The sequence below is a fragment of the Armigeres subalbatus genome, chromosome 2, assembly GCF_024139115.2.
Source record: "Armigeres subalbatus isolate Guangzhou_Male chromosome 2, GZ_Asu_2, whole genome shotgun sequence".
Taxonomy (NCBI): Eukaryota; Metazoa; Arthropoda; class Insecta; order Diptera; family Culicidae; genus Armigeres; species Armigeres subalbatus.
In genome coordinates, this window is record NC_085140.1 from 430,113,056 (window position 1) to 430,131,089 (window position 18,034).

At 37.5% G+C, this 18,034-nt stretch overlaps 1 protein-coding gene across 1 annotated transcript in view; it reads right to left on the bottom strand.

The window, feature by feature from the left end:
* The window catches only part of LOC134213558 (cGMP-dependent protein kinase, isozyme 1), a 123,661-nt gene that overhangs the window by 24,940 nt on the left and 80,687 nt on the right, over positions 1-18,034 (bottom strand). Inside the window, exon 2 of the mRNA XM_062692710.1 lies at positions 12,729-14,446. Coding sequence (XP_062548694.1) covers positions 12,729-14,135 — 1,407 coding nt within the window. The 5' untranslated portion in view covers positions 14,136-14,446. The remainder of the gene's footprint in view (positions 1-12,728; positions 14,447-18,034) is intronic.

Sequence of the window (18,034 nt, forward strand, 5' to 3'; positions counted from 1 at the left end):
AAAAAAAACATTTTGTTCATTCGACGTTTTGCACGTTCGAGCTTTTGCTCCGCAGCCTTTCATACATTGTACTGGTTGTGGAAGGCAGAATTAAATTGGAATTTATTGATCGCATTGCATATTATGTACAATATAATTTTTTTAAATAAAAATACACAATTATCAAAACTGTATCAATGAGTTTCGATTGGAATTGTAATACGTCCGCCATTACGAGTTTTTGTCCGAGCGAAGGTACCCCCAGGGGTACATGTACTCCAGGTTGAGAACCGCTGATATATAACATGTAAAAAGTACTTACAATTTTCTTTTCAATTTGTCATTCCTATTTAAATCTCACGAATTTTACTGATCTGGTGAACCGGGTCTTTTAAAAAGTGATCTACGAATCATTCACTCACATTGAAGATCCGGATTATTTGAACGGTTCCGGATCTGAACGCCCATCTCTAGTACTAACGAGATACTGTTTGAGCTTCTCAATTAGGCACCTAAATTTGGAGTTTCGTTCTATGAAACATAAAATTGCTTACGAGTATATGCTCAGATGAATCCAGTTCTATTTGCATAAAAAATAGGAATTTGCCAATAAGAAATCAGGGTATGAGCCATAAATATAAAATATAAATTTTCCATTAACACCATAAACAATGAAATTTGCGAAAAAAAACAACCACGTGTTTTGGAGGGACTCGAACCCCCAACCTTCTATTATCTAGATAGGCATGATAACCCCTACACAACAAGACCACTTAAATGTCACGTTTGCAAGTCATCAGAATCCGAGTACCAACATCCCCCGCTGTTAGCTCTTTTTTGCAAATTGAATATCATTTGGATGCCTGATTTGCCCAATCGTCACATGTGCTCTACTGTTGTATATCCACAGTCACAGTCACTTTATACGGTTTCATGAAGGGGTCATCTATGGACAATTGCTCAGATTGATTGATTTTTCATATTTATTTATGGAAATTTTCATATTTCTTTTATGGTCTTTATTATTTTTTTCGGGCAAAGTTTTTAATTTTTTGTTGGAAAAATTGTTGGAAAAAATTATTTAATTATGGAAATTTTGTATTTATTTCTGTAAGTCATTTTGATTGCTTTATGGGAAATTCTTCTTTTGCAATTTTTGCTTTTATAAGTGATAATTTATTTTTATTCTGTGTAAAATTCTTAATTGAGAGGTTAGAAGCAGAGGGGTGCAAGTGACATTCTGGCCAATATTTAATTGACAACAGCAACAGCTTTGCGGCAATATATTAATGTAGTTTTTTTATCTTCATTGAAGTGATTTTTCAACATTTGAAGAATTCATCACTTATTTTGATGTAGTTTGTACGTAGTTTAGAAAAATGTAAAATTCACAGAAAGTTAGTAATTTTTTGAACTTTCATACAATTTGTACGAAGCGAAAAAATATTCGTTTCTTTCAAAACTCTCACTAACACCCTTTGCGTTTGGCCCCTCAATTGTAAAAGGAAAGTTTTCATTGTTTGTTTAAATTTTATATTTATTTATTGCTCATACCCTGATTTTTTATTGACAATTTCCCAATTTATATAATAAGGAAAACTTCTAATTTTATGGGGGAGTTTTAAGTTTAGTCTGTCATCTATTGAGCGATCATCAGAAAGCCTCTGGGCGTTCCGGAACAACCGTATAAGTGGTCAATAATTCTCGCTAAACTTTTCAAAAGGACCAAAGTAACATTTTTTTATGAATTAATTAGAGTACTGCAATCAAAAGCTTTCATGTTGTTCTGTTGATTGCGCTATTCAAATTAATTCATGAAAAAAATGTTAGTTAGGTCCTTTTGAAAAGTTAAGCGAGAATTATATAATAATTATGTTAATATTCCAAAACCTCTCCCTAGAGCTTCACATTTTTTCGTAACTACCGGGAAATTGTGTGTACAAACAATAATGAAAGTCTTTCCCAAGTGCTACAGAAACGGTCCTGTGCTCGCTAAACTGTTTTGAATGTAGAATAGAAAATGCTTGGAAAACTGTATGAAGGGACATATTTTTCTAATATGGCATAATTTGCTTCCATAAATTGATATCGGGTCATAGAACATCGACTCATGGACAGTTCACTTTATGCCACTGAATGATGTGGCACATTTTGTGAAAATTGGATTAGGAAACACTTCTATTAGCTAGGCCATAATTGTACTACAAATGCTTCGGTGGAATCATCTTAAATTTAAGTAATTAAATCATGAATTAAACAAATATATAACCTTACTGAACGGAACCCAAAATGTACTAGAGGAAATGGTTTCCTGAACCATGAAGTGGATTATGTAGGATGTTTTCGATTTTTTTCATAGTTTTGAGTAGTCCCGCTTTTGACGGAAATTGAGTTGAGTGGCGCCTCTCCTAGAGGTCGATGGAAATTGATTTTCCCAGATAATCTTATTTCCTCAAAATTATCGAAGGTAATAATTTTTCAGATTTTTACCCCGTTGCCTAACAGAGTTATAGCGTTGTCTTGGGTGTGCTTGGGTCAAAATGAATGAAACAATGAAAGCAATGTTAGAAAAAAGACATACGATTCTCCAAAAGTTACAGGACTTCAAAATTCAGAATTGAAAATTACTTGGATAAAGTTATCAACAAATTAATCTAATGACAAGAAATGACATTTTTCAAAAATGTTTTAGAAACTTTCTGAATGTAAAACAACAAAATACTTTTCGTGACTGCCAACAAATAATTAAAAGATAACAGATACACTAAAGACGGCCTCACAGTTCATAAATGCGTATCTGTAATGATTACAACGTGGTGGAATTAAATGAAGTAGTACCACACTCGTTTAAGAGAGTAGATAACCGTTTAAGACAGTAGAATAATAACCTATTCTTGAATTTTTTGTACAGAGTTCAAGTTAAAGAAATCGAACATTGCACAGCTATGTAAAGGGACTTTCACGACATTTTGAACTATTTAATGGAATCTTAGAACTGTGTGCCCTAAACCAATTGAAACTTAATTTCCATTATGTTTTGTTGTTTTCCAACGCATGTTTGTGAAAGAAAATCGAAAAATCTAATGCTTCACACTTTTGTTTTGAAATATGATTACCATGGGGAGCAAAGGATGGAAAATGGAGGTGTTCCTCTATTGAATTTAAAGCGAACCAGCCCCGTCCTGTATTGCTCGTTAATGAAGCTAATAAGAATAAACATCTTCTGAATCACGATTCCCACGATTTCCGCCGTGATCAAGAGAATACTAGTTTTCACACCCCTCCCGCTGAATGACTTTCATTTTATGAGGATGGGACACAACAGAAGCGATTTTGTTATTCGGTTTACTTCAGCACCAAACATTAAACGATCTGAATGTTTATCACTTCATTTGTCGCAAAGCCATAACAAAGCCCAGCATATCGTTCACGCAATACAATCAAGCGCGGTGACGCATCCAACTTAGCATCGGGGTAATTGTTGACGTGATCTTTCGACTCGCAGCATCGAACATCAACAGCTATCCCATATCTTCATCGGTCCAGGCTGTTGGAGGCAGTCCTAATTTGTTTCAATTCGAGTCAATTTGTGCGGGAAAACAACCGAATCCTTCACACGACGACTCTCTCGACGAACGTGTCACGCTGGCGCAGCTTCAACGATGGCGGACGCGCACCGTCCAAGTGACATGTGCTGCGTACTTCGCACATCCCGTGAGTGATGCGGCGGGGGGCAGTGGCTCTCAAATTGAGAATGCTTGTTTGGAAGAAAAATGGGTCAATGAATGAAAGCCATTCGTATATGAGACTAATTGAAATTCAATAAAAATAAAAGTTAATTAAAAGATAACTGATTGTTTTGAACAACTTCGAACTGTTCAAAGAAACCAAATTGATCCGGTTGATATTGGGAAGCATCTGGGAAAAGTGTTGACTCAATATGATTTATCAGTTAAAATATGGTAAATGCAGGAAAGGTACTGGAAAACATCAATATTTAATCATAAGGAGAAAAGGCTGATGGTAAACCTAGCAGTACTCATCTTTGCTTGACCTACTACATATCTAGATAAAGCTGACTTCCAGTTAGCGGACGTAGAGCTTTCGACGTAAGTACTTAGCTCTAAGAAAGTCATACATATGAATATAATCACTAAACGCGAAGAGAATGTCATGAAAAAACTTGTTTACCCCTTTCTTTTTGAAAATAACGTTTATCGACTGATTTGCACCAGAATATGCAGGGTTACAGCCGTAAATTTACTTATGCTGAGATCATATGTAAAATAAGTTTACTGAGCTTCCGAAATCAGTTTCCGAGATCAAAAATTTGCTTGACAAGAAACAAGTAAAATGATCATGAAACTACCCATTAAAGAAAATCATGTGGTCGGAGTTCTACTAAACCAAACCAAGCGGCTTTTTGGTAGCCTTATGGTATTTTGCTTATAAAGGGTTTAAAAATAAAAATCACACAGTATTTTCATTTCGTACGGAACCCTGGAATTACGAAGATAGCCGAAAAATCAATATCCGATGCCATTTTGAAATATCTAAGATGGCGGTTCATGAAATATGAATAGGCACCATTGCACAATGGGGAAATCCGATTTCAAAGGTGGAAAAAAATGATAACTTTCTTCACGAACAACTTACAGAAGAGATCAAGAGCTTATTCGAAAGGGAATTTTGCAAAGAATTCAGTGAGTGCTGTTTCATGGACGTAGAACGCTTCTGTATGAAGTTATTGAGCTCGTTTTGCCCTAATGCTCCATATATCGCGAGTTTCCAAACTATTTGTCGTTTTATCTTTAAGACATTGTTCTAAAATTGTGTTTATCTCTTCACTGTGGATCCACAGAAGGGCACTAAATATATTTTGTTGGTAAAAGTTGGAAATTTAAGGAATCTTGGGGTCAAATAAGCATCAAAATGCATTTTATGTGCAATTTTCATGTATTCTGTAAAAAATAGTAATATTTACAGATAAGTGTTAATATTATGGTCTCAAAGTGTTGAACAGATATTGACAAATGTTTGCCGAACAAAAATTAATGAAATAAATCGTTTCACAAATGTTTTATTTGGTTATTTATTGAGTAAAAAACGATTTTTAAAAACTTTTGAATAGCACCGATGCCAAACATTTCCAAACCATACCCGATAGCACAACTAGACAAGAATAGTCATATGTTATGAGTCTTGATGTGACCATAGATAGGAGGTGATGGGAGATACTCTTTTTTCTTACCTTTTTGCCCAAATTCCCCTATGAAATAATATAGCTCAATGATTCTGAGCAAGGAAATGATGTAGTAATGTTAATTTAATTGATGTTCCAATGATATAATGAAAATAACAAATAATCATATAATTCATTAAAAATATTGAATTATAGGGGATTTAGGGGTCATACATTTAATGTAACTTTTTATACAAAATAGGATAACTTTTCTCACGAGCGACTCACAGATAAGGTTAAGGGCTTATTCCAAAGTGAAATTTCCAAGAAATTCAGTGAGTGATGTTTTATAGACATGAGACACTTCAGTATGCAGTTATTGAGCTGGTTTCGCCCCAATGTTCCATACTTCAAATCTTTTCATATTTTGGTACTTTTATCTTTAAAAAATTACACTGAAATTCTGTTTTCCTCTTCATTGAAGATCCATACATAGCGCTATACATATTTTGTTGGAAAAACTTGGAAATTTAAGGGATTTTGAGCAAACCTCAAACTCGAGCAAATCCGATTAGCGCACCACGAGTGTTCGATTGGCCAACTAATGATTATTTAAATTGACCAGTAAATCAGTAAACGATGAAAATTTCACAAGTGTTATGTCTGTTTTTCTGTGCTAAAACCATTGCTTGTTGAGTTGATCAAAGTGAAACTAGTAGACATAACGTAATGAGCGATTCATTTCCTAATCCGCATCTGATTTTTTTGGCAATATTGCCAACTGCTGAAAATGCCCTTTCTAGTCCAATCGAAGTTGGACAAATGATTCTAAGAGTGTCAAAAATCAGTTTCCAGTAAGTCTTGCCCTTAATTCCTTCAGATTCATATTAGGAGAATTCTTTATGGATTGTTTGCAAGGATCCTGGCGTCAACGTAGTTGCCACCTGCAACGCAAGTGTTTTGCTCCGTTGCAGTCTCTTCAAGTTGTTCTTTATCCGATAAACTAGGAAAATCATCCATAGAGGTATCTTCTTCGTACCAGGGGCAGCAGGGACTATGTCCAAGGGCTTGACGACCCCTCCCCATGGCCACTGCGAGTTAGGGGGCCTGCCTAGGATGTGGTGGGGTTTGACAGTGGGCTCTGTTGAACCTCTACAAAAAGCTGCATGTGTCTATAAGCAGGCCCTATCAAACCCAGTCCACATATGAACGTATATGGTGTCGTGGAGGATGCTGAAGTGGAGGCGATTGAGGTACTCCTCCATACAATATGTATGTATATCGTCTCCAATTTAGCATCTTGTATTGCATCATGTACGATTTTATGTTGACTGGGAAGCGAACGTGTGCCGCTCAAAGCGCACAAGCCCAACACGAGTGCCAACCGGCACATCAGGATTAATACCAGTGAGATCCTGATTACGGTATACTGGTCACGGCACACACACACGCGCGCGGAAGTAATGCAAAATAAACGACATGTAAAATAAACGTAAATTAACATTCTTATTTAGCCTCAGATAGAGATAAAATAAGTGTTGCTGAATGACATTGGCTTTCCGATTACTATCAATGTGGTTGAACAGCCGTGAATATTACTTTATTTTCAATTTCAATCCCGTTTTTTTCTTACTTTTCTTACGTTAAAGAAATGATGACGCGGGCGCCTAATTCGGAATTCCAAATGAACAATCGCTCACTTTGAGCGACTGATTGTTTATTCTCGCGAAGAATGAATGATTGAACAAATTTAGGAAATGCTTATACTGTTGTGTAGAAGTTGCATGGATCACATCACTTTCCATGGTGAATCCCGATCTATGTTACTGATAACCCCACCCAACTAACACTAATTCCTTCCCGTGGTAATTGTGGAGATGCAGAGGTATTCTCGGTCTCTAGTAGCAACAATAACCACACACTAACATTCCCTCCCTTCCCCAACTGACTGTAAGGACTTGGCCGGCGCCGTTATTGATCAACATTTGCGAGCTGCTGAAACGTGCACTTCGAGAATAGATGGTAAATCCCAACCACTGTTCACTTGGATCGTAGTGCAATTTGCACCAGTTCTGATCAATCACGGAGTAGCAACCATTGATATGTACAGTCAATCTAAGCTAAGCTAAGCTAAGCTAAGCATAGAGGTATCTTCTTCGTACCGATCGTCAGGTGTGGTCGTTGTCTCAGCTTCAACGATCGCATCAGGATTCAGTAATGATTAGACGCTTCAAGATCAAAGTATCTCAGGATGTCTTGAAGAAAATGCCAATATCATTTCTGGTCATTCATTGCTTTACGGATTATTTAAAAAAGAAAAAGATCAGCGTATTCTGATCGTCTTCCTTGGATTCATTCTTTGAGAGCATCGAAGATGTTGGCGGCTTGATTTGATAATTGATTCACCATAACTTGGAGCGCCACGTTGACTTCATATGAGTGCGGAACTCACGGCAGTGTAGTTCGTCAATAGATTGAACAGGTTCGAAGGCTTGAATTATTTCACCTACCGTCAAACAATCATCATCACTGAAGTTTTTTAAACGGATCCCTTCAACTAATAGAACCATTTGAGCATGAATAACATGCCATTCCAGCGTGTCTGGGTGTCAGTCACCAATACAATTTGTTTTCCGAATTCAGAACGGACATATTTTAGCAGCAAATTATTTTTCACAGGTTATCTCCAGAAGAAAACTATTACGGCACATACCTTTTTCACAGTTTCATATATTGCGGGAAAACGACGGAAACAAGAAAAATTTCATTGGCAATTTGACAGATGGTTAACAGAATGAAGCTTACTGTAATCGCATATTTATCCCATATTTGTTGGATTTCCTATCTATATGGGACAGATATGCGATTACAGGCAGTTTAGCAGTTGATTTATGTAGGTGAAAACGTTTCAAAATTTTATATATTGACAGAAAAATTCGAAATACCGAAAATACCGGTACTTTTCGTCTCTAATACCGGTATTTTCGATACTGAAAATTAACCGGTAATACCGGTTTCGGTACTACCGGTTAGACCATCCTAGTTCTACCACATCGATTTTCGGAATGCTGTTTCTGATCCTGCTTATGAGTTGCTTCGTGGCTTTGGCCTACAATCACCTTTGTATACAATGGAGCTGAGTAGACCAAATAATGCTATGACAGTTTTCGAAACATTTTCACGCTTATAATGTTCGACCGTGTACTTTTCCCATGATCTTTGTTCGCTTGAAAAATTTACAATGCACGCCGCAGTATTTCTTGTTTCTACGGCATGTCGAGAGCAATGTTGGAGTGAAACAAGTGAGTGTGTGACAATTCTAAGGATTCATTCACATAAAGTCATATTCCTGTGAAAACATTGTTCAGAAATAAAAGTATTAAAGTTATTCCATTTTTTTAGTTGTCACCCGTTACTACTTGACTTTTTATTTACAAATACGCTATTTATATCTACTTGCTATTGTTTATAATTTTTCTTCTGAGTCAAAAAATGTTGCATGCTCTATTTTGGTCAGATGGCATATTCGCCAAATAACATATTCGGCCAAATGACCAATTCGACCGTATGACCCGTTCGGCCTAATGATTTGTTAGGCCAAATTACTTTCGGACTAATGGTTTGTTCGGCCAAATAGTATATTATGTATTGTATATTCTTTGGCTTTCGGCTAAACAGCCCTTCTCCGTAGCAGAAAGCATTGTTGAGTTTCAATCCATAGATTTAAGGAAATAATTGAGTTTTTAAGTGTGATGTCTTTATCCGGCAAGACAAGTTTAATACCATTCCATTTAATTCCACCACATTTTAATATTTGCAGATACGTTTTTCGATCTCAACTGTAAAGCCGTCTTCAGTGTCTCGTACATGACTCTTTCACTTTGTTCTCTGAAATTTGGCCGATGTAACCGGATTGAATCTAGCTGGCCCACGATTCTTAAAAATATTTTAACTATATTTGCTTTGTGAGTTCATGAAGTTCAAGGTGTTACACAAGCTATTTTTTTTACTTTTTCCGGGAGCAATAGACTCCAACGGAATCTTGAATAATTGTGGAGCTATTCAGCGTTCTAGAAATCAGTATAATTCGAAAATAAGCATCCATAGCGATGAAATGCAAATATTGCTAAGGAATCGGCTAATGTAGTTTTTACAACAGTTTTAATATTTGAAATCACTTAAAAACAAACTCCGTACCTGTCGGAAAAGTTAATAAAATTTTCAGAAGATGGTAAAAATGTCAATCAATATTCAAAACCTACATAACGCAAAGGTTGACTTATAACAAAATATTCCTAAAATATTATTGGCTTTCAGTAATTAATCAAATTTTGGCCATTAGGGTAACCGTACCCTTAGTGGAGGTAGCACCAATAGTGGAGGTAGTGGGGTTTTAATGAGATTTATCATATTTATAGACTTTACGATGGTTTCAGTTGATGCGACGTGCTTTAAATATCCTGTTAAATGCAACTTACCTTAAGATTTCGCTTGAAAAACTATTGAAAACAATGATTTTCCTTAACAAAATTGACTCCCTTGCACCTATAGTGGTGCAACTGTACCAATACTGGTGAGTCTCATAAGAAACCAATAGATAGCACCACTATAGGAACCAAAATTAATTTTTACTGCCACTAAAGGAACAGTGTACCCATAGTGGTGCCAGCAATATTTGGTAATTGTTGATGTTGAATGACATCTATCTCATTTTTTTTAGCAAATTTATTAGTTTATCTATTGACTAAGATAATAAAGCAGTAAATTCCCCATAATTATCAATTTTTAAAAAATATTTTCTTTTGTGGATCTACTAATACCTCCACTATTGGTACCGTTACCCTATCTGAAAATTTATCTACGAAAAAATCGATTTCGATTTCTCCTATGTAGTATGTTTAGGAAAATTTCACTAGCAAAAATTTCTAAAAATATTTATCGCTGAGATGCTAATTCATGTCTAATTAAACTCAGCTTTACTATAAGGTCATATTTCGAACTTATGAAACGTTGAAAGAAATTAACTTTTTGACATTCAATGAAAAAAATCCCGAAAGTGTTCTATAGAGATTAATAGATCCAAAAAAAACTTTAGAGTTTAGAAACATTGAGCGGTTACAGGCATCCCTAAAGCATGTCCCTTTTCTTCCTCTTCTTATTCTTCATCTTGTTGAACTTACATCCCCAACTGGGATAATGCGGCCTCGTAGCCTACACGGAAGAAATAAACTACCCAATAGTGAGTTTAATTCACCCGACCTCGAACATCCGTACGGGAAGCCAAAATTGAGTAAGTAGGGTCGAAGTAGTTTGCCTTTACTTACATGTTAAAAAAGTACCCAACGGAAAATTTATTTACCCAAATGTAAGTTTAATTCACTCAATTTCGACCTCAGGTAATAAAACTCAACATTGGCTTCCCGTATTGAACTGGCGTCGTTGGATTGTTTGGCTCTTTTGTTTTTGACAACAAAAGAAAGAGTGGATGAAAGAAAAGAGAAAAAAATACTCAAAAGTAAGTTTAAAAATACTCAATTTTGGGTATTTTTTTTCTTCCGTGTACACTAAAAACCGAAACTACCCAAAAATGGGTTGTTTGCGCTCAAAACCGTGGTTTGGGCCAATAACCCAAATTTGAGTAAAATGACTTTTCTGGCACTAGATAGTTTGCCTTTAATCCCATGTAAACAATTTACCCAAAGCTGAGTTGAATTTATCCAAAGCGGACCCTAATCAACCTAAAATAGAGAATATTGAATTTACTCAAATTTGGGTTATTGGGCTGAGCAACCTCGGTGAGGTGTTTGCATCTTGCTCTAATTTTGATAGCAATCATGGGGAAGAAAGGGAAAACTACCCAAATTTGGGTAAATTTTCTCTGTGATATTCTCATGAGTGCGTATATTGAACTCAAAATTTGGGTTGATTTATCTGTCCGTGTAGAGTTTATTAAGCACATCCACAGTTCAAGACAAAATTTTCAAAACGACTTATCTGCTTTTGTAAGCAAAGATTCAAACGACAATTTGACGAATCTGATACCTCTCCCACGCAAACCAACACCATCAACAGGTAGCGGAATCCTTCCCCTACCTATTGATGGTGTTGGTTTGCGTGGGTGAGCTATCAGATTCGTCGAATCGTCGTTTGAATCTTTGTTTACAAAAGCAGATAAGTCGTTTTGAAAATTTTGTCTTGAGTTATTAAGTGCGTGGTGTCTAAGCCAGGTTACCCTTTGTGCATTCCTATATCATGAGCCCTCTACATGTCCCGTTGAGCTCAGATTCGGCGTATGATCAATTTTTTTGGCAAATAAATCTTCTAAGCCTTCTGTCATTTTTTTTAAATTGAATACAAGTTACTTTTGGTTGGTATTGAAAGCTTTCTAATAATAACAATGAAAGTTGAGAGTCGGCTATAAGCCTGGAAGAAGAAAATTGAGAAATTAATGATACATGAGACGTTAGTGATTAGAATGAGAGAAGGGACAAATGAGATTTAAATTACATATATTTAGTTATGAATTATAAAAAGTGAATAAGTAGAAAGAAGTGATAAGTGATAATTGATTTGGAAACTGCTCCGTTTTCCATATCACTGAACATCATCTCATCACGAAAGAAACAAAGAAATATTGCACCAATCACGCGTGCTCACTAGTGAAAAAAAAAATCACAAAAATAAGAAACAAAAAAAAACCTACCTTTTCATTGCTTTGTTTTTCGAGGGATGAATATCGTAGCTATGGAAAGACGTCTAGGATCAGTAACCCTATATGAGATGTGAAATCGTGTGGCAAGCACAATGCCACTTAATTGCCAGAGAAGTCGAGAAAATGTCCAACCAGATTGGTTTGCTCCTCCGGATCGGGAATGGAACCCGCTAGTCTTGGTAATGCCGTGCCACTACTAGGGGAACGGTTCGGCACTGATACAAGATAAATGCTGGACGTTTTACATAACACTTTCTTTGGCGAATAAACATCAGAATATCAACACGACGTTTTACTACTACTTTGTCAATAGTGGATTGCTTAAAATCTTCTCACGAGGCCTTTCTGTTTTTGATCACAGATAGCCGACATATTTCATTAGCAAACAAAACATAAATACTGTACTGTGTATCAAAGCATAGGAACAGTATCAGGGTACATGACCAATTCGATTAATTTGGTTAATAATGAAATGGGAATCGTTAGCATATTATTCATTGCCAACATATTCAATCGAAATGGAAATATTATTGCAGACGTGAGTCCCATTGGTTCTAAAGTAAGTAACTACACCTCACTAACCAACTTGACCCCGAATTACATGTTCTTACCATTGAACGAAATCATTGAAACATAAAACATACAGAATAATAAATTGAGAACCACATCAAGCCGTACCCCCACAATCGATAACACGCACAATGGTTTGAAGTGATATTCGTTGTATCAGTATTGAACAAGTCAATTAGCACTGGGTTGACATATTTCCGATTCCGCGAAGGAAATTTTGCCCGTAGTCATCGTCCCTCCTGCCCCGTTCATTCATTCGATTTACCCCCGCAAAATCCAACTTACCCTCTCCTTAACCGGACCGTCCACGTTCGGAACGATCTTGGAGGTCTTCCGCATGAGCACCGACGATCCATTGCCCATTGGTCCGAGGATGCCGGACTGGATGAAAAACTCCTGTGCGGAACGGTCTAGCGGCGGTGTCGGTGTCGATGCGATTGGGGATCCTGGGGCGGAGGAAACAAACGCCCGACTGAACTGCTGCAGCAGAGAGGGGGGACTTTTCGGGCTGCTGCTGGAGCTGTTGCAAGTATTATTGCTAGAGTTATCACTATCACAAGCACTATCACTGCAGCATTGGATGGCGGAATCCTTTCTGCTGATGCTATCTTTCAACTGACCGTTACTATCACTCGCGATTTCTTCCGCTTGCTTCGTCAAAGATTGCTCATGGACATCCTGTTCTTCGACAGCCTTGATTGCTGCATATTTGAGCGAAAGCTCCTGGATATTGCTGTTACTGAATGAATTCCCTGGAGGTTCTGGCTTTGCACTGAACGATATGTACGAGTCCTGCGAACTTGGAAACTCTTCACTACTTTGGTGCACTCCTTGCTCTTCCTCTTCAGTTACTTCGTCTACACTAGAAGATGCGGAATAGTTGTGTGCCAACGATCGTCCGATCGAATCTACGCTACTGTCAGATGGGGACAATCCCGGATAGCTTTTGGAGCTCTTTTTGAGAAATGACTTCCTCGGCGATGGAATGCTAATGGAGGGAGTTTTCTCCACCTGAATCAGTCCGTTCGGTTTGGGTGTAAGTTTATTGAGCACAAATTCAGGATGAAATGCGTAATCTGCTTTAAAATTTGGAGCAGACAATCTCTTGGAATGTGTCGAGTGAACTATTTCAAATTCGCCGGATAAAGCAGACGTGATCAAGGCCCGTGTCGGCGATTCCCCTAAATTGCTGGCGTACTTATTTTTGTCGGTGAACACAGTCGTTGTGTCCGGATGCGCGAATGCGTGCAAAACCTTGATCTTCCTAAAGTCCTTCTCCGAGGTTGAAATGGGCCTAGTACTGTGGTGATGACTGTGGTGCCGTTGGCTGCCCTCTGCTATGCCCTTGGCCGTTCCGTCCCCTTCCGAACCGGCGTGCGGCGATTCCCCAGATGGGAGCCCGTTATTGCAGCTACACTTCACGTACAAACTGCCACAAGTGTTCGATTTGCGGAACCACGCGCGTAATCCCGGTTGTCGTTTCGACGGCTGCGATGGCTGAGTGTGAACTGATTTCTCGTTTTGGGACGTCTCGTCTCGCACCTCGAGAGGAGCGGTGGCCATCGTCATTGCCGTCGCCATCGGTGCCAGTGGATGTATTAGTGCTGCTGCTGCGGCGGCGGCGGCCACCGTCGTCTTTGGTCCACCATTATCACTTATTTGTATATTTTCATTCTTAATCGTCGTCGCCATTCTGAGGCAGGCGTGTGTTGTGTGCTGTCGTCGTGGGGTAAATCAGACCGCCGCCACTTCTAATGCCCTTTGAGGAGTTTCCCCACTTGGCACTTGGGTACGTGCTAGAATCAACTTCTGGCTGAGCTTTGGCTGGAGCTCGCTGACCTGCTTTTGTTATTTCGTTTTCGGGGGGGGGTGGAGATTTTATGTCCTTGTTTCCATCCTACGATGACGATTATGTTTTGATCTAGATTGTCCTTACCGGTGTTGTTGAGTCCAGATGGCGATGCAGGTCTCGGCATGGAGCTCCACTGGAATGGGATAGGTTACTATAAAAGAGGAACGAAAAATGGATAAAAGGGGTTAACGTTGTTGATAAAGAAATTTAGATTTTATTACATGGTAGGATGGTAAGCGCTTTCAAGTGCATGTTCATCACTGGCAGAGATGATCGTATTACATTTCATTAAAATGGAATAATTATTTTCTTTTGTGAGTTTTCATTTGGATTTATATTTAGATTTGTCGCGTCTGAATCTTGAATCTTAACACCCCACATGTTTGCGATTGAATTATTTCAAAATTTGTAATTAAATTGAGTTGGTTTCTCCAACTACTAAATACTTCTATTTTTTAATTTAATGAATTTTATGTTCAATAATACTTATTTGATGGGGCATGGATATTTTTTTTGAAAACACTTCATTAATTTTCAAACCACAATTAGGCTGTGTCGAGGATTTAACAAAACCTCGTTATCAAAGCGTTATCATTTAGCAGGCGTCTCGTACTTGGAGTTTTCATAGCATTTGAAAAACAGCATTCTTTAAAAAGAAATAAATTGAACTAACCTATTTGACAACTTATCAGTGTATTTGTCCAAGTTTAAGCAGCTACACCCTTTACGAGAGTAGTGTTGAATGCCAAACTGTGTCATTCCATAAGCGATCAAACGAACGTGCTTCTCGTCGAATAACATATTTTTCTGCATTACACTTGGCTTGTCTCGTCATGTTTAACTTTAATGTCAAAATCATATTCCATCACGTAAAATGCTAATCTAGTCCTACCTATTTTGCCCTAGGTAATGGCAGCGAGAGTTTTACTTATCTTGACATTGACGGTGCTTTCTGCGCATTGGTACTAATCAAGAACGCTTAGATATAGTCAAAAATTATTGAACTAACAGTATGGAACAACTGAAACGTTGCAAAACAATATCCTTTCATATAGTTTCCAGAGATGGTTCTATGAATTTCAGTAATAATTACAACAACAAAAAGTTTTGGAAAAATTCGAAAAAAATACACGAAACTTCTGAATAATTTCCCATTAAAATTTTGTGAATAAATCCCGGAGTGTCATAGCTGAAAACTTCAAAGGAGTTTCTGGTAGAATTCCGATTGAATATTTCATGGAAAATTAAAAGCAAATGAAGAGGAAATTCGAAGTGAATTTATTGAATTTGGGAAAATTATTCGAATGAATGAAAAATTTGACTGCAAAATGGTTGGTTAGCATCAAGGAAAGAGTGTCCAATATAGTCCTAGTCCCCAAGTTCCTATCTTTCACGGGTCAACCGAGACAAGACCGCCAGCTAAGGGTTGCGTATCTAGCTGGTAGTGCAGCCTGAGCACTGTTATCTTTCTGACATCAGATGGAGAGAGGAGATCCGTCTCGAGCGTCTGTCCACCAAGAGGTGCGGTTCAAGAGGTGCGGCTTTACTCAGAGTTACATGTAAGATGTTGATATTAGTGGAGGATTTTCTAAAATTACTTCAGAAACTGTGATAATTCTGATTAGACTGATTATTTATGTGCAAATTGTGGTATATGGTAGCTTTCAACAAATTATGTGCGTAATAGCAGTTTGCTGTTCGAAATCGAGAGCTATAGTATTGTGATGTTACTAAACGTAAGATAACGACGACATTGATTATAAAGATTGGTTCTGCTCGTAAAATGATGCCTCCAGAAAAAAACCATTGGATAATATATTGTGGCAACTCCTGAGGGAAAATGTGAGGTGATGTGGTCTATTTGCAAGCTATTTATACTTTTCATCTTTATACTTTACTAGCAGATCAGACCCTTCGTTGCCCGGGATCGACACTTTTACTTTGTAAATGTCAAATATTGCAGCAACGAATTCAGAATCGACTTATGTATAATCGTCTTGGATTTCTTCACAACTCAAAATAAAAATAAAAATTCATGTTTTTTCTATATATAAACACAACACAGCCCATTCTAGAACGTATTGAACCGTGCATAAATCAAACTAATCGGTTCATCCATTCATGAGTTACATATTGCCTCAAAGGAAGTGTAAACTTATTTTTTATATAGAAAACGAAAAGAAGAAAATAGAAAAGAAGAAGATTATACATTTTTGCATTTACCTACTTTTCTAAAATTTTCTTCAGAGGCTCTAAGAACGTGTTTGGATATGTTGGATTGCTTGTTGGATGTTCGAACAGCACTTCCACAGTTATTAACTGCCATCTTTCTAAGCCAAGTTATCATTTTTGCATTCATATATCATGAGGCTAACTCGATGATACTTTTATGCCCAGGGAAGTCGAGAAAACTTCCAAGATAGGACCGGGAATCGACCCAGCCACCCCCAGCATGATCTTACTTTGGTACGACTCGCATGCAACATGGATGACCACAAACAGACTGCAAAAAACGTGGAATGGAACTATCCGGCTTGTTTTCATTTCCCGTTACTTGAAAATGTATTCTGTCTTCAGTAGTCGATTTTTAACAACTCACAGATTGTTCTGTGGAAAAAATCAAAAGATTTGGTTAAAAAACGGCTGAGATTTGGGTGCTCAAAGTTTCCGTTCCACGTTTTTTGCGAGCTTGGTACTTTACGTTACAAATCTTAGCTCGATACGTGGAGTGTGAATCAGCCACTGAATAACAGGCAGGCGCTTTATGAACCGCACCTCTTGGTGGATAGACGCTAAAGGCTTTACTTTGGGAGCCGCTAAAGGCCGAGGGGTTCCTTCTAGAATTCTTGGGAATTTATTATTAGTTCTGATGATCTGGAGGTGTTCATTTTGAAATTATAGAGAATTTATTCTATTGAGACAGGAAGGGCTTCCAATGAAGATCCTAGAGAGTTTTCAGTTGAATTTTTGGAAGGATTCCCATTGAAGATGCTGGAGGGTTTTTCAGTGATGCTCCTGAAACCTAGTAGAATTCTGAAAGGAGAGATATTTCTGAAGTAATTACCGCAGGAACTCGTAGATAAACACATGAAGGAATTCCTGGAAAAATATATAAATTCCTACAGCAATTCCAAAAGTAGATCCAGGAGAATTTCCATGAGAAGTTTCTTCAGGAATTCCAGTAAGAATATTTGAAGAAAGTTTAAGAATAATTCCTAGAGCAGTTCCAGGAGGAATTCTCAGAGAAATTTGAAGAAGAACAACTGGAGGATTTTCAGGAAGAAGTTCAGGATGAATTTCCTAAAGTTATACTTTGTGCTTCTTCAGAAATTACTTCTGGAGATCTCATCCAGGAATTCGTCCTGAGTTCGTCCAGAAATTCAGAAATTCTCCAGAAATTCATTCTGAGTTCCTCCAGGAATTCACTTTGAATTTCCCCACTTAATCATCTCCCCAGAAATATGTGTTGAATTCCCAAAAAAAAATCTTCCTGAATTCCTCCAGGAATTAATTCTGAATTCCAAGAGGCGTGAGTTATTCGAAGAATTTCTGGAGTAAATCCAAGAAAAGTTTCTATCGAGACTCAAAGATACACTTTTGAAGAAACTCCATGAGGAGCTCCACGAGGAATTACTGGATCAAATCCGGTATGAGTTGTTGGAGGAACTCCGAAAAGAAACTTTAAGAAGAATTCCTGAAGGAACTTAAGCAGCTCCTGAAAATTAAAAAAGAAATATTT